The sequence below is a fragment of the Candoia aspera genome, chromosome 8 (genome assembly GCF_035149785.1).
Source record: "Candoia aspera isolate rCanAsp1 chromosome 8, rCanAsp1.hap2, whole genome shotgun sequence".
NCBI lineage: Eukaryota > Metazoa > Chordata > Lepidosauria > Squamata > Boidae > Candoia > Candoia aspera.
The window spans coordinates 50,006,166-50,031,354 of record NC_086160.1 but is presented as its reverse complement, the minus strand read 5'-3'; the positions used below and the strand labels follow the sequence as shown (position 1 = coordinate 50,031,354).

Sequence of the window (25,189 nt, the reverse complement as noted above, 5' to 3'; positions counted from 1 at the left end):
CTTCATCACAACAAATATAAACAATTTTAGTAACTTATCACCTTCTCTTGCAACAAATGATCTCCCCTACCCATATCCCATTTCTGATCTATAGACAAATCCTTAAAAGTCTTGTTGTTTCAGTCCTAATGTCAGCAGAAGTCCATTAAGGGTAACCAGAGATAACAACATATATATTTTAACTTTGATCAAATAAACCAACTTTATATGCCTTCCTTTTATTTCTTATAATCTTGATCTTTAATCCCTTCAAATAATGTCATAGAACTTGATTTTTTTTTTCATTTTTACTTTGTCTCTTCTCAACAAAATTCTTCAAAGCTTTAACAAGCCTCTTTTGTAAATCCAGTATAGGGAAATTATCCAGGTCAGTCTCTTGGTTTGTTATTTGTATATCCTTTTTAATTATTAAGACATCAGCTGGTTTCTTTTGTATGTCCAATGTAACATCTTTTTCCATATCATTCTTGTAATCTGTCATTTTTAAATCCACTTTAAATCAGTCTCAATCTTGTCAGATAAAACTTGTTCCTCTTCCACAACATCTTTTAAACAGTCTATCTATAGAGGTGAACACTCTTAACATTAATTTCTGGATTCATTGTTCAAAAATATCCTTCAGTACATCCAGTGTTAAAACATTTTGCTTCACTCTGTATTCATATGTCAAGTATGAGTGTTCCTCTCCTTTAATTGTAACCTTTAGTTCCTTCTAGTTCCCTCTGTTGTCCAATTTTAAAGTCTAACCCTAACCCTAACCCTAAAGAATTCAAAACAAAAGAGTTTCCCACGGGAAGGATTCCAAAATCTTATTTCAAATTTATCTGGACCCTTAGTCCATTTGTAAGTTTCTAAAATCAAAGTTTTAATTACCCTTTTGATGTTTATTCCACCCCCTACCCCCCCACATTTTTTAAAGTCCTTAAACTTGAACTTAAACTTGCCTGGAAGACACCTAGGTATCTAAACATTTTAGTTTGGTCTATTTTATGTCCATTGATCTGCAGCCATAATTTGTTGGAGAAGCCCATAACTTAGGCCTTTGAATGAGCTTCTCTTTGGGACAACAGGAAGTAAAAAGCACAGAGAATGAAAGAATGGCTGCATCATCTGGACTCAGCAAGGCAGGTACCTGTCTATTAACTTTCATGGTAGGTAGATGCTAGGATCAGAAATAGCTTGGACCCATGAGCTGATGCAGAAGTTAAACAAAAAGGAGATTAATATATTGCCCTACTCCATCCCTTTGCTTGAAAAATTTGGGCACATAAGATGGCCCTGAGGGGTGCAATGAAACCTCAAGCAGGTCAATTGAAATCTAAATTGCTTTAAAGTCAGACTGCCAGAACATCCACTAAGATGTTCTCACTATCTAGGCAATCCCTGAACATCCAGCAAAAATGCCCTGCATATTTTACTACTTAGACTAAGTAAGAAAATATGGGAAGTCATTATTTCTATTGCTATAAAAACAACTTAAATCTTTTTGTTTTTGAAGCTAAAATTCTGTTTTTTAATTTTCCTGTTGGTGATAACCCTAAATTACAGAGAATCTTGATTTTGATGCTGTAGGAAAAATAATAAAGCATTATTTCACAAATATTTATATGTGTTATGAGGAGGTTGCTACAGTACTTATTTATAATACCTACAGTCATATAATAATATAATTATTATATGACTGTAGGTATCGTTATATTGCTATAAACTGATGACTTTCTATAGAAAGGTCAACTCAAGCCTTAATAGAAAGATTGAATATAGTGGAGAAGAAGTGAGAGAAATCACTCCTCTTCAGTGTTTACCACCACCACCACCACTTTTTTTTTTACTTATACTGATAAATACAATGCTTACTGTAAAGCCATTTAAATTTGTAAGTACAAAATACTGGTAATCAAAAAGCATCATTTGTCTATCTTCTGCAATCCATTAATTGATTTTTTAAATCAAATATATTCTTTACTAAATATATTTAACCTTCTGGGGACTTATATCTAAGGACATTTGATTCATTAAGTTAATGTGTATTTAATTTCTCCCATAATGCTTAAACTAGTTTGAATGGATGCAACAATTTTTTGTAGAGAAATTCTTACTTTGTTAATGAGGAACAGGAGATGCTGTTTGAGAAAACAAGGCAACATAGAATTATGGATCTGGTTGAGAACTTAGCCTGGTACGTTGAAAGCTTTTGCAAGCAACTTTAAAATCCTGTCCCACTGGAAAGCTTGGGAGCCCTATCCACCCATTTGATTCCTACCAATGTTTTTGCATACTGGTAAGTGTGGGCCAAGATACTTCCCTCTGTAAACAGTGGTAGAATGTAAATAACCCTTTAACAAAGTGCATAGGTAGATGTCACATCCTCCAAAGCATACTGAAAGAACAGTTCTGCCCCACCAGCTATAGTAAACACCCTATTAATACAAATTGCGGGAGCCTCAGAGTCTGAATGAATTTACAGAACAGGCAGGAACAGGGCTTATTCCACCTCAGTCTCACTCCAGAATATGGAATATATGGCTATGGGGCAAGAGTTGTGCTGACTTTATCTTACTTCCGTTTTTGTTTCCTTTTAAGCATCTGACCTATCCCCAGAAGAATACACAGCAGACCAATGCAATTACATGGAACAAAAATACATTCTCAGAACAGTAGCCCTATTATGAATCCAAACTTTCTATTCAAAGAATTCAGATGGCACAGTATTTATTATAGCAAGGAAAGGTGAACTCAGATGATGGATCAAGATGTTTCCCATGTCCTGGTTATAATAAAGACTACAGAGAGTTAGAATAGGAGAAGAAGCCCCAGCCTATGACCCAGATGCAGGCAGCAGAATATCTCTCTTCAGCCAATGGTTCTTTGCCTCACCACAGCAATTATATTTTGGAAAAAGATATTTCCATTGAGGTCCAGCCTAAATGTGGTCTGTGTTTGGATTTTGGTGGGCATTGCAACCAGCAAGGGAAGAATTAACCTTCCTTCCTCAATGCCATCCTCTGCCATCCTGCAAGTTATACTGACACACTGGCATTATTTTTTGTTGCCAGGAATCATCAGGCTTATGTATGAATCCCTTGATAGAAAGTGGGATGAAATCACGTCATCTTCTTCTGGGAGTAATGATGCTTGTAATTCAACCTTGGCAGCTGATAAGATAAAGGTTTAGTCAAGGTCTACAGCATTCCTTAAATACACTTTTGCCTATTACACCATCTCCCTTTCTGATGGTGAGGGCAACACCATTGTGGGTAGCTCATAGCTAACATCAGATTCTAAAGATTCCTCTTCAATACTTGGAAACCTCCTAGGATTTTAGGTATTGGTTGTAACTATTTTATAGAAATGCTTAAAAAGCCCAGTAGAATACTAGGATGCTTACCTACCCTTAGCTGCTAGTGAGGTTTCCGTGGTTTCTGTTATCTCCTTCTCTAACATGACCAACCTCTTCTTCCTCATCCCCAGTCCTTTTTCAAGGTTAGATCTCAGTGCAGGAGATTGACAATGCCTACTGCCGATGTACCCCTGCTCCTCTAAGCCCAGCTGCCAATCATGGCACCAAGTAAACCCAAAACAACACACAGTACACATTGGCTATATCTGACACACATGGAAAAACAGGAAATAAGTGTTTTTAATACTGTACACCCATTATACACACCACATCCATAGATAGGATTTCTTTACCTCACCTGATTGCGTCTGTTTTCAAGAAGGGAGGTTTCATAGAGCTGAGCATTGTGAAGAACAATTCCACAAAATGCCAGGTAAGCAGCAAAATCCTATAAATTGGACATCAAAAGTTATATAACTAGAGATCCTTACATTAGGAGTCCAAAATGTCTAAGAGTTTGAGTTGTATCTTGAAATGATTTCGTGTTTTGCTGATTTTAATAGCACTTCTATTATTTGGTTATGCTTGAGGAGTTAGAAGCTTATTATTTCCTATTCCTAAGCACCTTACTTTATTAGCAAAGATTATTTTATTAGCTGTTTATATCTGTCTTAAAATACCCAATATTACATGTAACTAGATTCCTACTGGTAAAGAGTTGTGGTGAATTTACCACTAGATTCCTGGTGGTAAAAAGTTGTGGTGAATTTCACAAACACAAAAAACAGATGCAGATAATGCCCTGTCTTGTGTGAAATATTAAGTGTGGGCTTACATTTTTAAAAGAAGGAACTGAATCTTGCTGAGGAAGCAGACCATAAGCCATTTTTGTTCATGTTTTAATTCTGATGTCCCACAGATGTTCATCACAAATTCCATTTAGAAAGGATGAATTAATTCTTATTTTCTTCCTGCCAGAATTGTCAGCTACTCTGGTCCAAGTTCAGCTCTATTTAGTGAACTAGATGTTTCTTGTAAAATAACATAGCTTAAAAATTGCTAAAAAGCAATTTCAGGTCACTCTGCCTTAGGCACTTCTAAATTAATTCCATACCTTTCAAAACATAAGATGATCAAGTTATACAGATTATTTCTTCTTTTCTGAACTGAACAGCAATTACAACAGCAAAGCAGAGTTTTGACAGATTAATTTAATAGTGATTTAATGTGTTAGATTTCTATATTAAGTACTCATCTCAGAATGAGAACTTGAGAATTATGTTTTAATGTAATTGAGCTGAAGAATAAAGGTGATTTAACTTCTGAAGTTAAAGGAATGTTTATTAAAGAAAGTGATTAAAGTTCAGGCAGCTGCAGAGAATTAGCAGGAACAGGTAGTCAGCCATAAGTCTTGTTCTGGTGAAATGTTGGCAATGCTTTCTCCGAAGAACTTAAGTTTTTTTTCCTGTTCTTTTGTTTTTTCTTCTGCTGCTGGTTACTTCTGTTTTCCATAGCTTTCCTCACAAGACATGAAGGCAATAATACTATTTCACTAATGTCCTCTAATCATTGGTATTCAAAAGTATGTTATTTTTGGTCCTAAAAGGAGCTTAGAACCCTCGTGATTTTATTAGATTGGCTGCCTTATCTTTCACAAATTTGTCTAAAACACTACTTAAAGACATCTAAGTTAGTAATCACATTGTGAAAAGCAACAATTCCTACATTCTGTCCAGCTACATCATTCAGCTACATTCGATGGCCCAGTTGTTCCAGTGTGATATTCAAGCAAACTAAACAATTAAGGATAAAATCAATACAAACCAAAGAGAAATTAAACTAACTTCTTATACCAACAACTTCTATGTAACTACATTTTAGTGAAATGTTAAATTGCTGCATGCTTTTCCTATCATATAGGAATATCGAATGATAATATAGAGCATGGGTTTTTAAAAAAAAGTTTTAGGTATTTACAAACAACAATAATCTATTTCCACCTTGCAAAGATTAGCAAAGTACTTGAGATCTACAAAGTTTACATTCTCCTGTTCCTCTATTATAGATTTCATTTTTATTTTGGGACTTCAATGGGACTTCAATGGGCTTTTTTTTTGGCATTAATAAAACAAATAGACAATAAAAAAATACATAAAACAAATATACATATGCATTTTCTATGCATGTAATTGCATTTTCTCTCTCTTTTTAATTTTTATAGGTTTTCTGTTTTTTTAAAAAAATCTCTTTTCTATTAAATAAATAAAATAAAATAAGTAAATACATAAAGATGTAAAAGAAGGACTTTAAAACACCACAGTGTGAAAATACTATTATAAAAGCAGCCTACAGAATTAAAAACAAATGCCAAGCAACACAAAAAACAATATAAAGATAATTTTTAAAGCTAGGGATAACATCAAAAGTTTGCTCTGTTTCTAAAATTATATTAAGGTACAGGAGGTACCAGATAAGATTTTCTGTAGAGAGCAGAAGGCCAAGAAGTACCAAGATAAAGTATGCACTTTCCATTGTAACCAACTCCTGCACCTCAGATGGTATGGGAAATTTGTTAATAAAAATAAACTTGTAATAAATACCTTCTCATCTTGCTCAGTGAATGTTCCTCCACCACCAGATTTTTTGTTGATTGCTTGTGCGACACCAACCACCTGATTAAAAGTCAATATAGGAGTATCAGTTTACTCAATAGGGTTTCAGCTGAAAGGCATAAGGAAATCAATAGTCACATGAAATGTCCAAGTCTTGTTATAAAGTTTACTATTGTTTTTGAGCAGTATAGTAGAAACGAAAAAAAAAAAACCAATGCAACAGTAGTATAGTAGAAATGAAAAAAACAATGCAATGAAAGTAGTATAGTACTGAAATAAAAATGCAACAGTAGTGTCCTTATTTTTAAAAGTTACAGATGCTCTCTTATGCACATATATTTAAGAGTAAGCGTTACTGAACTCACAATGGCTTACTTTTCAGAAGACACAAAATACTGTGTTTTGAATGCATGAGGTCCATCTAACCTTATTTTGGGATAATTCCCATTGTCTTAGCTTGTTAAGAGTTGCTTCCATGTAAAAAAAGAGTATTGGGTCAAGTACTTACTTTGTCTTACTGTGCTTTGTATAGATTGGAACCAAATGAAACAACCTAAATGAAGTAAGGATATTTGTATACACTAATACAAATGTTGAGGCACTTAGAGAAATATGAGCTACTCAAAATATAGACCCATGATCAATCTTCTTTGGCTTCAGAGTACATTGGTAGCAGCACACATAATTCATTGCTTTTCAAATTTCAGATCCTAAGCCTTCCCTATCAAATTCTAACCAATATTTTCTTGCAGTGAGATGAGTTAATGATAATATTATAATAAATCTGTTAGAGGTATACTTCAACATTTGAATATAAATCCTTACTGAAATTTGGGCTTAACTTGTGGCCATATGGACACGTTGCTACCTCTCAAATTTCAAGTAAATGTACTTTACTTAAAAATGTCATGCTCTAGAGTAGCCTAAATTGACAAGCTGGAGAAATACATTCAACATTTCATTTATTTATTTATTTATTTATTTATATTTATTCCTTTGTGCTTTATTTATTTCATTTCTCCCATTTTATTTAGATACACAAAATTCGAAATTTTATATTTATTTATTTATTTATTTGATTTCCGTAGCCGCTCATCTCAGCAAGTGACTCTGGGCGGCTTACAACAATAAAACTATAAAACAATTACAATTAAAACAGTTAAAATATAAAATAAATACAAAATAAATATACATGGCTGCCAAGTGAGAAATGTATGGATGTTAAGACAGCCAAGAGACGGGACCATCCACACACTCGAGGCCCCAGGACCAGGCAAAAAGCCAGGTCTTCACAGCCTTATGAAAGGCCAACAGGTTTGGGGACATCCTAATTATATAATACTACTCCATTTTTTCCCCTTCCCCTTCTGTCTTCTGGCTACTTCTCACAGAACAGTATCAACTTGATGTTTCACGGATTTTGTATTCCTACATCATTCGTAGGTCTTATGTGGGGAACCAGTGCCCCTATAGGAACTGCCAGATTACAACTCTAAGCATCTTCAGCCAACATGTTCCATCATGGAGGTAGCTGAGAAAGGAAAAGGAAATCAAGACTTGTAGTTTTCAACAATGGTCATACATCTTCTTTCCAGTCTTTCCTAAACTGATGCCCACCAGATTGGTTGGATTTCATATATCAGTGTGGAAATGAAACACCTATGGAATGCACCAGAGTTTATGACTTTCAGCCCAATGGACATGATGTTATGATGTGCCTATTTGCATTTAACATGCATTTTTAAAAAGACAAATAGAAATCATTTGGGGATGGGGGAATGGGAGCAGGAATTGGAAGTTTAACCATTCTTTCCCTGCTATAGTCCTGATAAAAATTCTTACTTCAGAAATTCTATTTGTATTAGAGAAGAGTTCCTGTTGAAGGACTGATTTTTGTCATCAGAGAAGAAAATGATTCACCTCTTTTTCTCCTGTTGTAAGCCTAATAATGATCCCACTTGTCCCATTGATATTTTCATTGTTAAAATGTGCACATAAGTGGAGTTTAATTAAATTACATCTCATTTATCCTTGTGATTGTTCCCAATGATAGATACCGACAAAAGCTATGTCAGACAGATTCTAAAACTTCATTTGGTTCCCCCAGGCCATGCCAGGCGAGGCCATTAGTCAGTTCTTCTTCTTGGGATGTAATGTGGCTTTTGATGTTACAAAAGCCATCTGTATAAATAAGAAAAAAAATTCTAAATGTTCTCATTGTACCACAAAGCTTTATATGGCTGTACAACAGTGCTCAAAAAATAACTCTATTAATACTCTCATGAAGAAAAAACTAGTTGAAGAGTTGACAGTTACTTTTCTGAAGCTGTATTATGTTGACAAAATTACCTTACTTTGCAAACAATAAAGTCAGTAGTAATTAATCACCTACTGCACACACACCTCTAACACACACCCATTTTTATTTCCCACAGTGAGCATTACCCACATTGTGGCTAGCAGTCAGTTGTGTTACCTGGACCTGAAATTATATCTTTCAGTATAATTATATTTGTTAAGTATATCCCATAATTTATAATTATATTTGTTAAATATATCCCATAAAAAAATACCAGAAAACACACAGCATATTATGCAATAAAAATATTACTCTCATCTTATAATCTGCCCAACAGTTGTTGGAATTAGGAAATGACTTCATGTTACATCTATATTATATCAGCTGCTCTCCTTGCTAGTGCACTCCCAGGCTTAATTTAAAGATGGTTCCAACTTTTGAAGTCTTGAACAAGTGGGGATCATGTTACTTGAAGAACGGCTTTATCTGCTTGTTTGAATTAAAAGTATTATAAATATATATAGCAAATTTTAAAAAGCCTTTTCTGAAACCTGCCAGTAATATTCAAGATATCTTCCTGATTTACTTATTAAAAAGGAAATTATGCTTAAAATTCTTGATTTCCCTGGCAGATGTATGCTTCCCTTTGGTTTTTTTTTAAAGTTTCTAGGCAACTGTATAATTTAAAATTACTTGAAATGTCTAACTATATTTTTGTGTACATATAATAACTCTGCCAGGTTTTAAGTTTATTAAAATAAAATTATCTATCTTGTGAACATAAATTGGAAGTCTTACAAGGACATCATTTATACAAGTATTTCCTACATTGTTTCTACTATTGTGCCAAATGAGGTTTCTCAGCGGAAATAGCTCTGCACCTGTAATCAGCCCAACCCCTTTTATTTTATTTATTCTCAGCCTCCCTCTTTTCTCTGCAGAAAAAGAAAGCCCTTTTCAAAGAAGATCAAGGGGAGCGGGGGGGGGGGGGAGGACAGGCACATCTTTCATTCAGTCATAAAGTTACCAAAAATGAGCAGTTATTGCAACATAATCCAGTCTTTATTCTGTTCATATTTATTTGCCATTTTGATGCTCTTTTAATCAACCTTCCAGGACAAAGAAGTACACAGTTACATTTTCTATAGACCCCATGTACAAAGAACTCATCCTAAGAATAATACAAAGCCTATGCAGTACTGAAATCTTCGAAGCTTACTTTGAAAGCAAATTTGTCACCAAGTGAGCACCTTACCCTGTTGACTCAAAGGCAGAATTGTTTACTCACATGAGATGCTTTTAGCATGCTAGGTTGTCCCGAAGAGATTTATAGCACCAAACAAGCATATGCTTTCACCTAAATGTACCCCCAAACCCTGATACATCTCTCCTCTCTTCTGACAAACCAAAGCAGACAGATATAGCGAATTTCTTTTGCAATGTCCAGCAATGTGTGACCGTTGATATAGTGCAGCCTTCCCCAAGCAGGTACCTCCTAAATGTGTTTGAGATTTAACACCCATAATTCACAGCAGGCATGGAAAATTTAATCTTTTGAATTCCAGCTTGAGGGCAAAATAATACATTTGCATGGTTGCAGCATTTGCCGTGGGACCAAATACTGATCTGTTTGAAGTAATATATCTAGGAGTGTTTTGAAAGAAACAGGCAAATTACTTCTCAGCTGCCGATGTACAGTAGGATCCAGATCAGTGAAAAATGTCTAGTATGAAAACATCATTAGATGATCCATCACTATGTAAGTAGAAGACTAAAAATACAGAATTTTAGACAAAATACATATTTAACAGGTTACAAAATTTTAAATGATTGAAACCTCTCACAAGGTTGCTACATCTCACAAGATTTTGATGTTCTCCTGAAAAATTGGTAAAATCCCTTGAGGTTTGGCAAAGTCAAAGGGTGAAGGTATTTTAAAGTTTGGGGGATATTTAGGCCATCATGTAAGACTGTGTGATTGTACTGTTTTTTAAAACATTGTCAAACCCTAAATTAGAGAGGTTAGATCAACAGATATTTGGAACTGCCCTTTTTCTATAATAGCCCACTTCTGAGAAACATAGGCATTTGTTCCTTATTATGATGATACCAAAAGAAAGAACTGTGTATCATGATGTCATATAGTAGATATGAAATGGGTACAGTTTGCATCACAGTGTACATTTTGTCCCCTGCACTTCCTTGCCCTCCTGCCCCCACACATGCCTATGTTGAGGAAATCCCTCCCAATGGAAGTAAACTGATTCCTACCTTGCTTAGTTTTGCATGGGCAATTAAGACTATTTTTTACTGTTAGGTTTTTAATGATATGCTATTTTGTTTCCATCAAAATGGAAACAAAATAGCATATTTAAAGCTGTTGCCAGAATTTATTGAGAAGTTTTTTTGTTTTCCTTCTGACTACATTGCTTTTATGGTAAATTTTAATTTATATTTTTGGTATACATAGCCTTTGTTGGCTGCTGAGGATACAATTTAGAAATGTAATTTAAAAAATACATATATAGAAATTTGAAAATATGAGCAATTTTCCATGTTCGTCATATAGAGTCTTAATGGCTGGAACCTCAATCCCAATACCAGTGTTGTCTAACCACAACCTGGTAAGAGGGAAAATAAAGTTTATTTGTTTATTGTTGCTCATGAGCTTTGCACTCCTAGGAAGCCACAAAAACATACACAATAAATAAGGCTGTAATTCAGTCTAGTGACTTTAGCACATTAGCAGCAAGTTCTTGCCCAGAATTCACCCGAAATAGAATTATTTGTGACCACTGAAGTTTGGAAGGGATATGAAACAGGAAACGAGGCCTTCTACTATTAATGTAGACCTCAATAGAAGATCTTTTGCTAGGCACACATATGGAAAAGTGTGCTCACCCATTAAGCACCAAAGTTCCAATAGCCAAGTTGTAAAAGTAGAAAAACATTTTCAATATCTCAGTGGTTAAATGATGATTTATAGCTCACACTAGCCTTCCAAGGTACTGGCAGCACAAATGTGTTCATTGTTCTGTGGAGTTAGTATTGGAAGCATTTTAAATAAAATCTTTATTCTCCTATCTATTGCATAAAGCCCAGCTCTAGTCTTTCAAGGTTAATGGTAAACTCCTCTGGGCTTCAAAAATGTCATGCTGTTTGAAGAATGTATTCAAACCAAACACAACCAACAACTGGGCAATGATTCTGCTAAAAAGAAAAAAGCATATGAAAAATCTGCCATCACAATCTTGCACATTGCAGAGCTGCTCCTTAACTCCCTAAACAGGATTTGCCTAAAGCATTTTAATAGAAGTAAAGTTTATTTATTTTATATCATAGCTCAAAGAACATACAGTTCAGATCACTATGTGTCAAATACTTTTTATCTCCATAAAACAGGCACCACATAGAATAGATAACCCTGCATTTCACAAAAGAAACCACCCCTTAGCCTTCTATCAAACTCCTACTAGTATACATTTACAGCTTGCTAAATGCCCTCACATGCTGCAATTTCTTCCATTTTCTCCAAAGCAAATCAATATCCCAAGCAAGCAAATCTGCAGCTCTTACATATGCTGCAACTCCAGCTGTTATAAATAGGCTAGCTTTTAGACAGCTCATCCATTTTTCTAAAAGACCTAGTCATATATTCACTTTTTTCACATGATGGGGTGATACCTGGGCAGTTTACATATAGCAAAGATTAGTCCAGAAATAGAAACCAATTCTTGTTAAGTGCAATGTATAAGGACTTGGCTCTTTCAGCAACTTCAGCAAGAATATCTTGAATGTGTAGCTGTTGGTAGAAACTGCAATGACATGAAAATGATGAAATGTGCAACGTGCAATGTGACATCACAACACCAGTCCTGGTCTTTTGTATTTGCATCCTAATATCAGGTACAAGTAGATAAGTTCACAGGCTTGCACTGTGGTATCACAATGTAAATTTCATTGCTTCTCCACGCCCAGCAATTCTTGGCCTTGCCAAGAAGTAGAAAAACTAAGAGTTAAGACTAGAGATTCAGTTGAATTGAACAATACAGGGAACTACAACTGAAGCAAATTTTTAACTTCCCCAGTGTGTTTGATAGCAGTCCACCAGTGCACAGATGACATGCAGACCTTGGCTCACAACACTGTATTTTTAATTTTTATTAGCTCTGAACCACAGAAAGCTGAAGCCTTTCAATGGTATCACTGGCTCTCTGAAGAACCCAAAATGAGAATACTCTCACACTGCGTAGTTTCCTACCATGAAACGGAAACTTGCGGTTGTTAAAGAGCTGTGAGGAGACAGGAAAAAAAATGGGGGGGTATGTTAATATAGCCTAAAAAGTCCATTCAGCTGGAGGAAGGATAGGAGGATTACTGTTAGGGTGTAAAACCTATGCAGGTTCATCTATTGATCATATTCAAGTGCAGAGACATGGATTTGTTAGAGAATAGATTGTGACAAAATGAAGGTGACCTTGAGAATTCTCTTGCATGATTGTTCTTGGCATTATTCTAGCTGAAAGGATTTCTTGATTGGCTGAGCTACACTATTGGGAAAATAACCCATGTTATTTGTCAAGCTATCATCCAGGTGTCCAAATTCATGGCAAACTCTAAATATTTTTAGTGTTACTCTAAGAAGGCTTCCAGATGCCCTTCAGATTCCAATGTAAAGCTCATTGTACATTAATGTGATTATTTTGGATTTTTCCAGAAAATTGGGATTTCATAAGGATAGGACTTACTTACATTCAGGGAATTGATGGATAAACAGAACTAGCTCTTTTTTTGACCAATATCACTGTACAGTGATGGCAGACAGTTAATGATGGTGACTTTGATTGATAGATTGATTGATTGATCAACTTGTATACCACTTTAATTACTAGAGTAACTCTAGGCAACTAGGCCTGCCTCTTGTCTCCTTCAAAACTGCTTATGGTGACATGCCATGGTTACTGCATTTGAATTTCTAATCCATCCAGGACTCAAGTGTGGCAAGAAAAGAAGAGCTGAGAGGCCAATAAAATGTGATTCCCTTGCAATGAGAACACAGCTTGGTCTTCAAGTACAAAAAAAGAAAACAAGACATATTTGACGCTTCCAATTAACAGAAAAGTGAGAAAGACTGAAATACCTTGCTTTCTAAATTTCTAGCCAAAGGAGCATTTGACTGGGTGGAGTTATCATGATCCCTTACTGCATCAACAACCTGTCTACAAGCCACATAATGCAGAGAGTAAGGAATATGACCTTGACCGAAACCATTACCTAGGCAAAAAGGGTTGAGATGTTTTTGAAGTTCAGAGCAACAGTAACATTCAGAAGTGGCTCAGGCAGAGGCCACCCTGATTCAGGAGTATAAGAAGGGGAGGAGGTACAGTACAATCAGACTTGCAAGATTCTCTTATAATAGTCAATCTCAATAAAAGTAGTTTTAGCCTTCCTGTGGAGTTGATTTCCTGATCTGGTCTACCAAGTGAGGCTGACACATAAGTCACAGAAAAGGATAAAGGAAAAATGCTTACAGTGAAGAAGCATGACTTTAATGTAGCAAATAGGGTAGCATGGAGGATTGCTTACCTATGGCAGCTAAACTGCAACCATAGATTCCACTGCATACACCCAGGCATGATCAAAATGGTTCAGGATGCCTGTTATTACCATGTCATAGTGACCAGGACTAGAATTGTTACTACCTTTTTAGTGATTATGTGTTATACAGTTAATCCATTCATCGTCAAGAATTTTCTAAGCTGATTATAAAGCAGAATAGTGGGCAACAGACAAATCTGCTAATGGTGAAGTGCAATTTTGCAATCTTTTTTATTCCGCCCATTTTGTTTTTTCTTTTACTGTTTAATGCTAAGCTACCATTTTATTACCAGGGCAGTATCATTGTGTGACCTGTGTAATCATCTATGCCTGCTTTAATTCTGTTATTATATGGGATCTCTACCTCATTGCTCCCAACTGCAGTACAGATGGAGTCAGGGGACAAAGCCTACATTTGTGTTAGGGTAGGACTAAATAGTGCTCCTTGTTCTTCATCATCACCCCCATAATTGTCATCATTTTCATTTATATCTCACATTTTTACCCAGTAGACACTGTTAAGAGGACACAAACTGTTCTTCTGAAAATGATTTTAATCTGGTCTTTATTTAATATTAAATGTGGTTAGGGAGCCAGGCAACTTCTTCATCTGCTCTACTCTTCTTTGAAATAGTTCTTTTCTAGCTTCTTGATGGAAATGTCTACCAAGCTGTCTATGATAACAGTTTCCTTTCTCTTTCTCCTGAGTGCAGTGTCTATCACTGCTCTTTTCTAGAAGTTTCATTTGCTTCAAAAAGGAAGCTTTTCATTGTGTATCATCTGCCACAGAGTAATGGCACTTATTTTTTGCTTAAAATATGCAAGCTGACTTTTTGCCAAAAAAAAAAGAAAAACCACATTGCTTTCCCTATTCCCCAAAAGCCTTTCTCCACAGACTGCAGACATTTCTTTAGCATTGCTAGATGCATTCAAAGTTTTATTTTATCTGGATGTTTCTTGTTGCATTCTTGTACACACATATCTCAGATTTCATTCTGTGAAAGCTACTTCTAATTCCAAAGGGAGCTTGTGTCATTTTTTTCCCAATGTTATTACTGAGCTAAGCAAGTCTGTTTTTTATTCTGTTACTTCCTGAGACAAATTCAATAAAGACAACCCAGGGAAAAACTCTGCTAAATCCAAGAATGCTTCCAGTGGACAGAAATACATCTTTGTTTCTTTTAAAGTAGAATTTAAATTCAGTATAGATTACACTATATTTTAGAGCTGCTGCAGTCCTGCTGGAAATTAAACTTAAAAACATTGTTCAAGCTGGTTAGCTATTTATTAATGTTGACCTTTCAAAGTACTTTCTTTCCTCATAAGGCCACTCTAGAGGGCATTCTAGAGGGTTTCCCCTCTTTTTTAAATCTTACAGAATATAAGAATGCATAATGATATGTATTCAGTCAGCTTCATTTTGTCTGCTCTCTGTCTAAGAAGCACATTCTAACCTATAATTCACTCACCTCTTTTCTATTTCCTACTAACAAACAAACACTCTCCTCACTGTGGTCAGACTTTAAAAATAATAACTGCCCTGTTCTTTAAATGTAAGTATCACTATTATTTTCATGGCTGTTTATATTTTAAATCTCCACCGTATCAATGTCAGGTTTAAGTATGACTCAACATAGAAAAATAAACAAAAAGTGCCTTTTGATCTTTTGTGAAAAAGCAGCCAGTTCTGAATGAAAAGCTATAATAGCATATATAGAGGATGGGGAGACCAGTTTCAACACTGATTCAGCAGAATGGGCAAATGCTACAATCCACTGCCACTGACAGAAACCTCTCTACTATTCTTAAAACGTTTTAAACAGCAAGTTCTTCTTACAAGACTGAGCTAAGAACCACTGTCTGGTCCAGTGAATAGCTCACACCATCCAACTCTCTCATTCTTGGTGAGTTTCTGAGTGCCCACCATGCCAAAGGTTTTCAAAGCTACTGCCAATATTGGTTCAGGCCTTAAATAAACCTGCATGTTCTGTAGATGTTCAAAAGAAAAACAGCTGGACTCCAAATATACTTATAAAATTATGTTTACCTTGCTCTTCAGCCCCAAATAAGGTCATGAAAGATTCTCAAAATAAAACAGTGAGGAAAAAAAAGCACAATAAAATGGCTGGCACAATAAAACTTGCCAGAACACAACTGGCAAGAGAAAACAACTTAAAACAGGTTAAAAGCTATGCAAGGTTAAATGGATAAACTGAACAGTTTTTTCAGCTTGCCTCGTAGTTAATCAGGAAAGAACCATCTAAATATCTTTATGGAGGGCATTCCAGACCATGAGTACTGCAGTAAAGAAGGTGCCATCTTTCCATTTTTATTGCAACCGATAAGTACATCTCCACTTTATTCAAAAGTAATAGAGAAAGAGGCATTAAATTGTAATGTACACTATCCTATTATGAGTTCCAAGACAGCTCACCTTGAGAGGTCCAATATGGAAAAATAGGTTAACTATCACTTTATAAAAATAAAAGCTTGAAGGAACTCCCTCACAGGAATTTAGCAAGTCAGGCACTGGGACAAAAAAAAAGAGAGTAAAAATATAGATGGATTCTTCATCTGACATTAAGAATAGACAGGCCTGCTTGGGTAAAAAAATTCAGTCAATAAAAACCCACAATAGCCTAACAGTGTTTCTCAGCCTTGGCCACTTTAAAATGGGTGGAATTCAATTCCCAGAATTCCCCAGCCAGCTGGCTAGGGAATTCTGGGAGTTGAAGTCCACCCATCTTAAAGTAGCCAAGGTTGAGAAACACTGGCCTAACAGAATTAGAACTTCAAAAATAATTCTTTTTTTGAAGAATTCTTTGATATTAAATATTTGGATTTTCCAACTGTTTGGTTAATAGCCCCAAAATTCCAATTAACCACTGAAATTGTAATATCTAGCAAAATGCAGTACTGGGCTTAGGTTTGTTTTATGCATTACTATTATTAAATTGGAACTGTTTACAGTTCCTCCTGTTTTCTCTCTTCCACCAAAGAACAAATATAGCCATATGTTTGCTTGTTTTTAAAAAAGCACATATTTCTCCATAAGCAGCAAGGTTATTGTCTCCAGGACTTGTTATGCCTAAATGCACAGCACATGGAGTTGTTGGCCCTACATGTGCCCAGATGGCCATGCCACTGAAGCATCACTTGTGGGAGTTAGGTGTGACAGTGAAAATATGCTTGTGGCTTGATTAGCAAAAGTGGAAAGGCATAATATCCTTGGATGGCACTGATGACAGCCTGTGCAGAAGCCACCTCCTTTAACTCAATGATCATGGGCATCTTCTAGGCTTTTTGGTTTTGGGGGAGGGAGATGAAGAACTAGAGTTTCCCTATTTGATAATGGCTTTTAAGCAATAAAAAGATAGCTAAAGTATGTTACAATTTAGGGGCTAATTCAGGAATCATGTCTCATTCCAGAAATATATCAGTTAGTTATTATGGTCAGAATGATAGAATCTTCTGGCAAGAGAGTTGAAAGGCCAGAGGGAGAGAAAAAGCTTTTCGGATGAAACTTCCCAAAATGTTACCCTTCCCTTTAAAAATACACAGAAGGGAATGTAGCCAACTATTTCCCTCTTCCGTCTGTTTTTCTAAGCATCTCCAATGTGTTTGCCTATCATTTTGTTCCATACTTTTAAATGAAAAGGGGGTTCTGATGTGCTTCAGCTAGCACTCTTCTTACGCTTAGAAGGCAAATCCAAGATGGCAACCAGGGAGAAGACGCTGACCGTGGCTCTTTAGTGGGGAAGGTTCCTGGTCTCTACGAACCCCCCCACAAACCCTGCTTTTTAGCTCCCATTTCAGCTAGGGAGCTGAGGAGGGAATTGGCGGGCCTTCTGACTTTAAAATCAGATCGGAATTGAGAGAGATGAGAGACAGGAGACGGGAGACACCCCCCCCCCCGAACGAACTGGTGGAACTTTCTGTTGGCGGAGGATTCTAGCGGTGGCGGCAATGACATACCTGGGGTGGACTTGGGCGGACCTTTCATGGACCCTGGGGGACCCTAGCATATCCCGGTGGACCCCTGTAACCCCCAGCAGACACCCCCTTGACAGACTAGGCAGTTCAGCGAGGTGGTGGAGGACAGCAGGCCTCACGGATGGAGCCTCCTGGCTGGAGCTTGTATTGGCAGTGGCAAACGTAGTGGATTCCCACAGTCATAGAGAATCTGGGTGCCTTATGAGGGAACAGCGGAGCAACGGAGCGTGCTAAACTTTGGGGCAAGGATGGACCCAAGGGAAGCTCCACGGAAACTCTAGGGAAGCTCCTGCAGGCCCTGGTGAGGAGCAGCAGCCTTGGAGGCTGCCGTGCCTCTTGTTTGAGACAGAGGACCTGGGTGGAAGACCGGCCTTTATGGCAAACCAAATACCAATACAGCAGACTGAGGCTTGGTGGGGTGATGGACTTGGGGAGTGGGGGGAAAAACCCCAAAGTGTGAAAGACGTGGGGGTAGAACAGTTTTGGGGGTAATACACCATGGTTTCTAAGATCATAAGGGATCTGTTGGGGGAAGTGGAGGAGTGCCCATTCCCATCATATTAGGTGGCAGAGGGTTGGGGTCCCTTGGTGTGAGTGAGGTACTCCCCCCTGTAGGTGAGAGACACAGGAGGGGGTTAGGATTGGCTGATGGAATGTAAGACTACCCACCCCTGAGTGAGAGACAGGTGGTGGGTAGGAGTGGCTGGAGTGCCCCACCTCTACTGGTGAGAGAGGTTGAAGGTGGGGCACAGTAAGGGTGGGGATGGTGGTTGTGACCCAACAGCACTGAGAGAGCTGGTACACTGAGGGGACCTGCCATCACCCAAGGCGGATTGTGTGTGAGAGGATGGATGTGTGGGGCAAAGGACCCTTGATTAAACCCAGGATTTCCAGAGATCCGGGAGTGGAGGCTACTGGACTAGGAAACTCTGGGGGCTGTGGGGCAGGCTATCAATTGAGGTGGTGATGGGTCGGGGATGCTATGATGGGCAGCCCATCTTCAGGGAAGATGCCCCCAGTGTTTATCACTGGTGGCGTGTTCCTGCCCTCCGTGGTCATACCCAGGCCCTGGACAGCAGATCCTTGCAAGCCCTGGTCTCCGGCTGTTGCTTTTTAATGCCCAGGTCAGTGAACAACAAGGCCCTCCTCATATGTAACTTGATCGCAGAGGAGGGGACAGACCTGGCGCGTATCACCAAGACCTTGCTGGGCTCAGAGGGGGGAGTAGCCCTTTCTGAAATGTGCCCGGCCGGGTTTCAGGTGTGGCACCAGCCAAGACACCAGGGCAGGGGAGGATGGGTGGCGGTTGTCATCAGAGAATCTTTAGTGGCCTTCAGGGGCACTGCTCTGCAAGTGGCCAGTTGTGAGACTGTTTTTCAAGCTGGGTTCCCAAGAACAGTTGGGAGTGTTGCTACTGAACCAGCCTCCCTGCTGCATAGCAACCTCCCAGCCTGAGCTGCTGGAGGCTGTCTCGGGGTTGGTAGTGGAGTTCCCCAGACTTATGGTTCTGAGAGACTTCAACCTGCCATCCCTGGGATGTGCCTCAGAGATGGCTCAGGAGTTCATGGCTACCATGGCAGCCATGGGCCTGTCTCAGATTATTCAGGACCCAACTCAAGACAGTGGTCTCACCCCAGACTTGGTTTTCTTGTCTGAGCAGTGGCAATGTGATCTGAGGGGAGAGCAAGATCTGTCCCTGTGTCATGGTCAGACCACGCCCTGGTGACCCTGAGATTCTATTGTGCCGCCCCACTCTTCAGGGAAGCAGGACCCATTCGATTGGTCTGTCCCCAGCAACTTATGGACCCAGTGAGGTTTCAGAGGGAACTGGGGGTTATTCCTAAGGACCTGCTGCACATTCCAGCGCAGGTCCTGGCCGTGGCCTTGGACAGGTTTGTGCCTGTGCGACCTCTCTTGCCACGCTCTACCTGTGCGACCTCTCTTGCCACGCTCTACCTCCCCATGGTTCACAGAGGAGTTGAGGGTTTTGAAGATGGTTAAGAGATGTCTGGAGCGCGGCTGGAGAAAGACAAAGACTGAATCTGTCCGAACACAAGCTAGAGCCGTTATTAAGGCCTATCTTGTAGTGGTAAGAGTGGCAAAACATGAGTATTTCTCTGTTCTTATTGCGTCCGCAGAATTGCCCAATGGTCCTGTTTAAGATCACTCAATCTCTTTTGGGTCAGGTAGACTCAGTGACCCACTTACAAGGCCATTCAGAAGAGTTTTCGGAGCATCCGCAGGATAAAATCGCTCAGATCCATTCTAAGTTGGACTCTAAGCGTGAAGCTGAGTCTGGGGAGATGCCAGGGAAATGTACTTACCCTGTTATCTGGGAACGGTTTGATCCTGTTGGGCCTGAGGAAGTGGACAGGATCCTCTGGACTGCAAATGCAACCACATGCCACCTGGACCCATGCCCTTCCTGGCTGGTAAAATGAGCCCAGGAGGTGACTTGTGGTTAGAAGCCATCCCTGGACCCTACTACTGTATACTGGGCAATTTTTGCCCTGTCTTTCACCTTCCCTTTTGTGTTGCAGCTCCAAAGGAGTCTGGAGGAAACGGATTACCCACACCCCTTTCAGTCAGGTTTCAAGCCGGGATATGGGACAGAGACCACATTGGTCGCACTTATGGATGATCTTTGGTGGGAGCGGGATGGAGGGAGTGCATCCATCCTGGCTCTCTTGGATCTCTCAGCAGCTTTCGATACCATCAACCATGGTATCTTTTGGGGTGGCTCAGGGGGTTGGGTGGGGGTGGGCGGTGTAGTTTTGCACTGGTTTATCTCCTTTCTCCAGGGCCGCTCCCAATCGGTGGTGATAGGAGAGGAGAGATCCGACTCTTGACCCCTCCATTGTGGGGTGCTGCAGGGTTCAGTCCTCTCTCCTCTCCTATTCAACATCTACATGAAACTGCTGGGTGAGATCATCCATCACCACGGGATAAGGTATCATCAATACACTGATGATACTCAGTTATATATCTCCATCTCAGGTGAAGTAAGTGATCTCCAACCTCTCCAAGTGCCTGGGGGCTGTGGGGGTCTGGATGGGGAACAACAGGCTTCAACTGAACCTTGGTAAGACAGAGTGTCTGTGGATTGATGGCCCCTCGGTTTCCAGGAAGTTGTCATCTTTGGTTCTGGATGGGGTAGCACTGCCCCATTTAGAACCAGTGGGGAACCTGGGGGTCCTCCTGGACTTGTGACTCCTGCTCAAAGAGCAGGTGGAAGTCGTGGCCAGGAGGGCCTTTGCACATCTTTGGGTGGTGTGCCAGCTCCGCCCATTCCTGGATTGAGATGCCCTCCGAACAGTCACTCATGCCCTTGTCATCTCCCACAGACAATTGCAATGTGCTCTACATGGGACTACCCTTGAAGAGTATCCAAAAGCTTCAGCTGGTCCAGAATGTGGCTGTGCAGAGTTATTGGTGCTGTTAAATCGGCACATGTGACACTGTTACGCGAGCTGCATTGGGTACCAGTTTGCTTCCGGATCCAATTCAAGGTGTTGGTTATCACCTTTAAAGCCCTAGCTGGCATGGGACTGGGTTACCTAAGGGACTGTCTCATCCCCATAACATTGACCTGCCCCATCCGTTCAGGCAGAGAGGGCATGCTACGGACCCCATTAGCAAAGGAATTTCGTCTAGCGGGGTCCAGGAGGCGGGCCTTATCAGCAGTGGCGCCCGCCCTTTGGAATATCTTGCCCCTTCCAGAAGAAATTGAAGAGCTGGTTCTGCCACCTTGCTTGGGATAGGGAGGGTAACAGCTACACCTGGGGGTGGTTGGTGCCATAGCACCCCCTATTGATTGTGATTCCATCTCCTCTTGGATTTTACATTCATTATCTTATATATATTTTTAGATTGTAATTTTAGGTCTATATGTTTTTATTATACTTTTATTGTAAATGGCCCAGAGTCCCCCATTGGGGGGAGATGGGTGGTGATATACATTTAAATAATAAATAAATAAATAATAAATGATCTGACTGCCAGGAGCTATATCAAACCAAGTAGTTTATTTAAACAATTACAGTAGCTCATGAATACTTCAGTCTAAGAATGTCATCAGTTTTTCCACTAATTAAAAAGATGGCTGACTAGATAGCTGCCACTAACCAGGTTCCCCAGCGTGGTATGGTTCAGATACATTGGACTTTGATCACTTTGGGATTATTGGAGAGAAAAGAAAAAACTGCCATAGGCCAAAGATCATAAACATAGGTTGGCAAGCTGAAGGCCTGTCACATTCTTGTTTTGTTTCAGCTGCTTCTGCTTTCAGCTGAAGAAAGGGTAGACTGAACAACAACAACAAAAAACAAAAAGAACAAAAAGGGTAGACTGAACAAAACATGGTAGACTGAACAAATCTCCTGCCCTAGATTTTTGAAGCCAGGAATCACTCCTAACTCTGGTCAACTCAGTTGTTTTAGTTGAATTGGGGCCAGTTTTAATGGTTGCCAAGATACTTTTGGGTTTGGGTTTTCCTTTTTTAAAATTTGGGCATACAGGCACTTTTCCATACGAAGTGATGGCACAACCAACCCCATGTTTTATTTTCTTGAAATTTCTAATGGCCCAGGAAGTTCCCAAAGACATGCTTGGAATAAAAATGATGAGAGACCTTGGAGCACTGCTTTGCAGCATGCACGTTTCTCACTTCTAGAAAACTAGCATAATCTAAATAAATAAATAAAATCAGCCTGGCAGACATGATGAGAGTTGCCCACAGATGCACCTTGCCTATTTTGCTCTAGGATAATGAAGTTAATACAAGTTACTTCCATCCTGAATTGTCCTGGTTTACTTCCTTGCAATTTTAGAGAACAATTGCTGCAATGCAACAGGCTGATAAGAAGCAACAAAAATTCACTCTGATGAAGCAATTTGCTTGAACAAAACAATTTTGGTGATGTTACATTGCTTTGGGCCAGGTCCTGGGAGAAGGCTGCTCTCAGCCTTCCAGAATGGCTGGCTAATGGACCAGCCACAGATCTCATCAAAGCTGTCCAGCCTGGAGGAATTTCAAAGTGCATCAAGAAATCTCCAGGTGATTATATTATTATTTTAGAGCATCTTTCCCTAATACCTGCCAGGAATTCTCACTGTTGCATTCCCACCTCTCGGGGGACAAGGTAGGAGAAGGCTGTTTGCATGCTAGTGCCATCAAATCATCTTTGTTCCAGGGCAGTTTCAGCAAGTAAAATGTAATGAATAATAATTCTACAGTAAGGGCTTTGCCACTGTTTTAACATTTTTGAAACACTACTTAGTTTAATAGCTTTTATTAGAAATATTAACCTCATGATTTAGAGAAACCATATACATTACAAAGGGACCAAAACCAGCTCAGATGTTGCCTTTATGCATTCAATCCAACAGGTGAGAAGCAGTGAGCAGCTCTCCATTTGCCTAGTAATGCTGGTTAAGTAAGTGATGAGATAATCTCTGTGCTTACAACACAAACCTAGCTCTCCCTGGGGCTGATTCCAAGTGAGCTGGAAACCTGGTGGAGGAAGATTCTAGTTTATGAGGAAGTGTTTGTGTGTATGTGAAACCCCCCTGCTGAGGATAATCACACTATAAGTTTATTCATGTCCCAGTTTGACTAGGGAATATTAGTTTCTAATGAATGTTGAAAACAAAAGCTTCTAAAATAGTCCTCCTTTTTAATTGTATCCCTTTTTTATTCTACCGATTTCTCAATAACTTACATAAACCTTCCTTGGAATACCAAATTTGCTGAACTAAAAGCAAGATGAATTAAACAAACTTGGGTATTTACAGAAGGAAAATACAGACCCATTGACATTGCCAAAAATGGCTAATGCTATTTGGAAAATGACAACACTGAGAGGAAGAACTGGCTGCATACCAATTCTTCATACTTTATGGAACAGATCAAAACTTACTCTGTGGAATATATGCAGATAAACTTTTTTTAACAAGGCAAGCAAAAGAACACAGTTTAAACTATCAAAAGCTAGAAATGTTACAATGGAATAAAAGGAAGATGCTCAAATTTACCTCTTCTCTATGGTTCTTTATTGGCATACAAAGAATGCTTTGTGTTTTATAGCCTGTGATTTGGTCCACTTCAGCATTGAATCGGGGATCCTGCCAAAGGAAGAAAATATGTAACTGTGCACACACCTTCTCAAAAATTGTTCCCACATACTCCATACATAGAACCGTAGGATTTCTAATTAACTATTCCTCTGGAAAATGATATTTCCATTCTGAGACAGTGGATAAGAAGATTTAGTAATTGAGTTATTATTTAGTGATTTCTGTCCCTTCTTTCAGAAGACAAATTTCCAAGGTCTGTGCAGAGTCTATTTAAAATAAATCAATTATACAATAATACAGCATATTCTTTTTTATCCTAGGTAATGTTGTTAGGACATGTGGTCACAACAATAAATGTATTGTTTGATTGATACAATAACTTAATTTTAAAAAGGCAAGGATCTATATATTTTATTTTTATTTAAATATTAAAATAACCATATGGATGAGTTAAATGCAGGGTTCAGGCAGATGAGGACTTCTGTGAGACTGGAGTTACAACCAAACAGTCCCTGTTCCTTCAAATTAAGTTTCTTAACATTTACATTCCATAAAATAATGACTCAAACAACAACTGAGATGTTACAACAAAGAAGAGCAAAAGAATTAGCAAGTTGATAAACTCTGGTCTATTTCCTTTTTTGAGGACAAAAACATACTATAATACTTATCAAAGGCACAGACTTTTTCAAACATTTTCTGTTTTTAGACAAACACAGTAAAGTGTATTGAATATAGTACTCTTGTGGCCAATTGACTTAATACTAATGAGAAAGAAGTTATTCCTTTTCAGGAAAAATGAACAAATTAAATTATGCTATTTTTATTTATCCTAGGTGGAAATTTATTTATTTATTGATTGATTGATTGTAGCTGCCCATCTTAAAACAACTCTGGGAGTATTTTATACATACTTCAGCATACTGACATGTATTTTTAAATCAGTTTCATCCAGCAGAAAAACTTATCTTAAAAGCTTCCAGGCAACAGAACCCCATTTACTACTTTTGACTACCCCTAAACATTGAAGGAAAGCAAAATGCAGTGTTAAAAATACATCCACAGTCCAAAGTTTCACTTCCAGTGAGGGTCCACGTGGAACAACTATATGTATTTCCTCCTCATAAAAATCCTAGCTTCTTGATGTAATGTAGGAAAAAACTGAGATCTAGCATATATGATATTATGGTCTTAATTCCTGTTGTTGGCTACCTGATTGTTCTCTGAAGGGACCAGAGGAAAGAAGTTCTCTAGTTTTCAAGAATCTCTGCT

At 38.6% G+C, this 25,189-nt stretch overlaps 1 protein-coding gene across 4 annotated transcripts in view; it reads right to left on the bottom strand.

Annotated features, from left to right (window-relative positions):
* The window catches only part of PDE5A (phosphodiesterase 5A), an 80,779-nt gene that overhangs the window by 38,309 nt on the left and 17,281 nt on the right, over positions 1-25,189 (bottom strand). For all 4 annotated transcript variants that reach the window (XM_063310156.1, XM_063310157.1, XM_063310158.1 and 1 more), the window contains exons 3-5: positions 23,876-23,965; positions 5,941-6,012; positions 3,699-3,788 (exon numbers count right to left, since the gene is read on the bottom strand). In XM_063310156.1, coding sequence (XP_063166226.1) covers positions 3,699-3,788; positions 5,941-6,012; positions 23,876-23,965 — 252 coding nt within the window. The remainder of the gene's footprint in view (positions 1-3,698; positions 3,789-5,940; positions 6,013-23,875; positions 23,966-25,189) is intronic.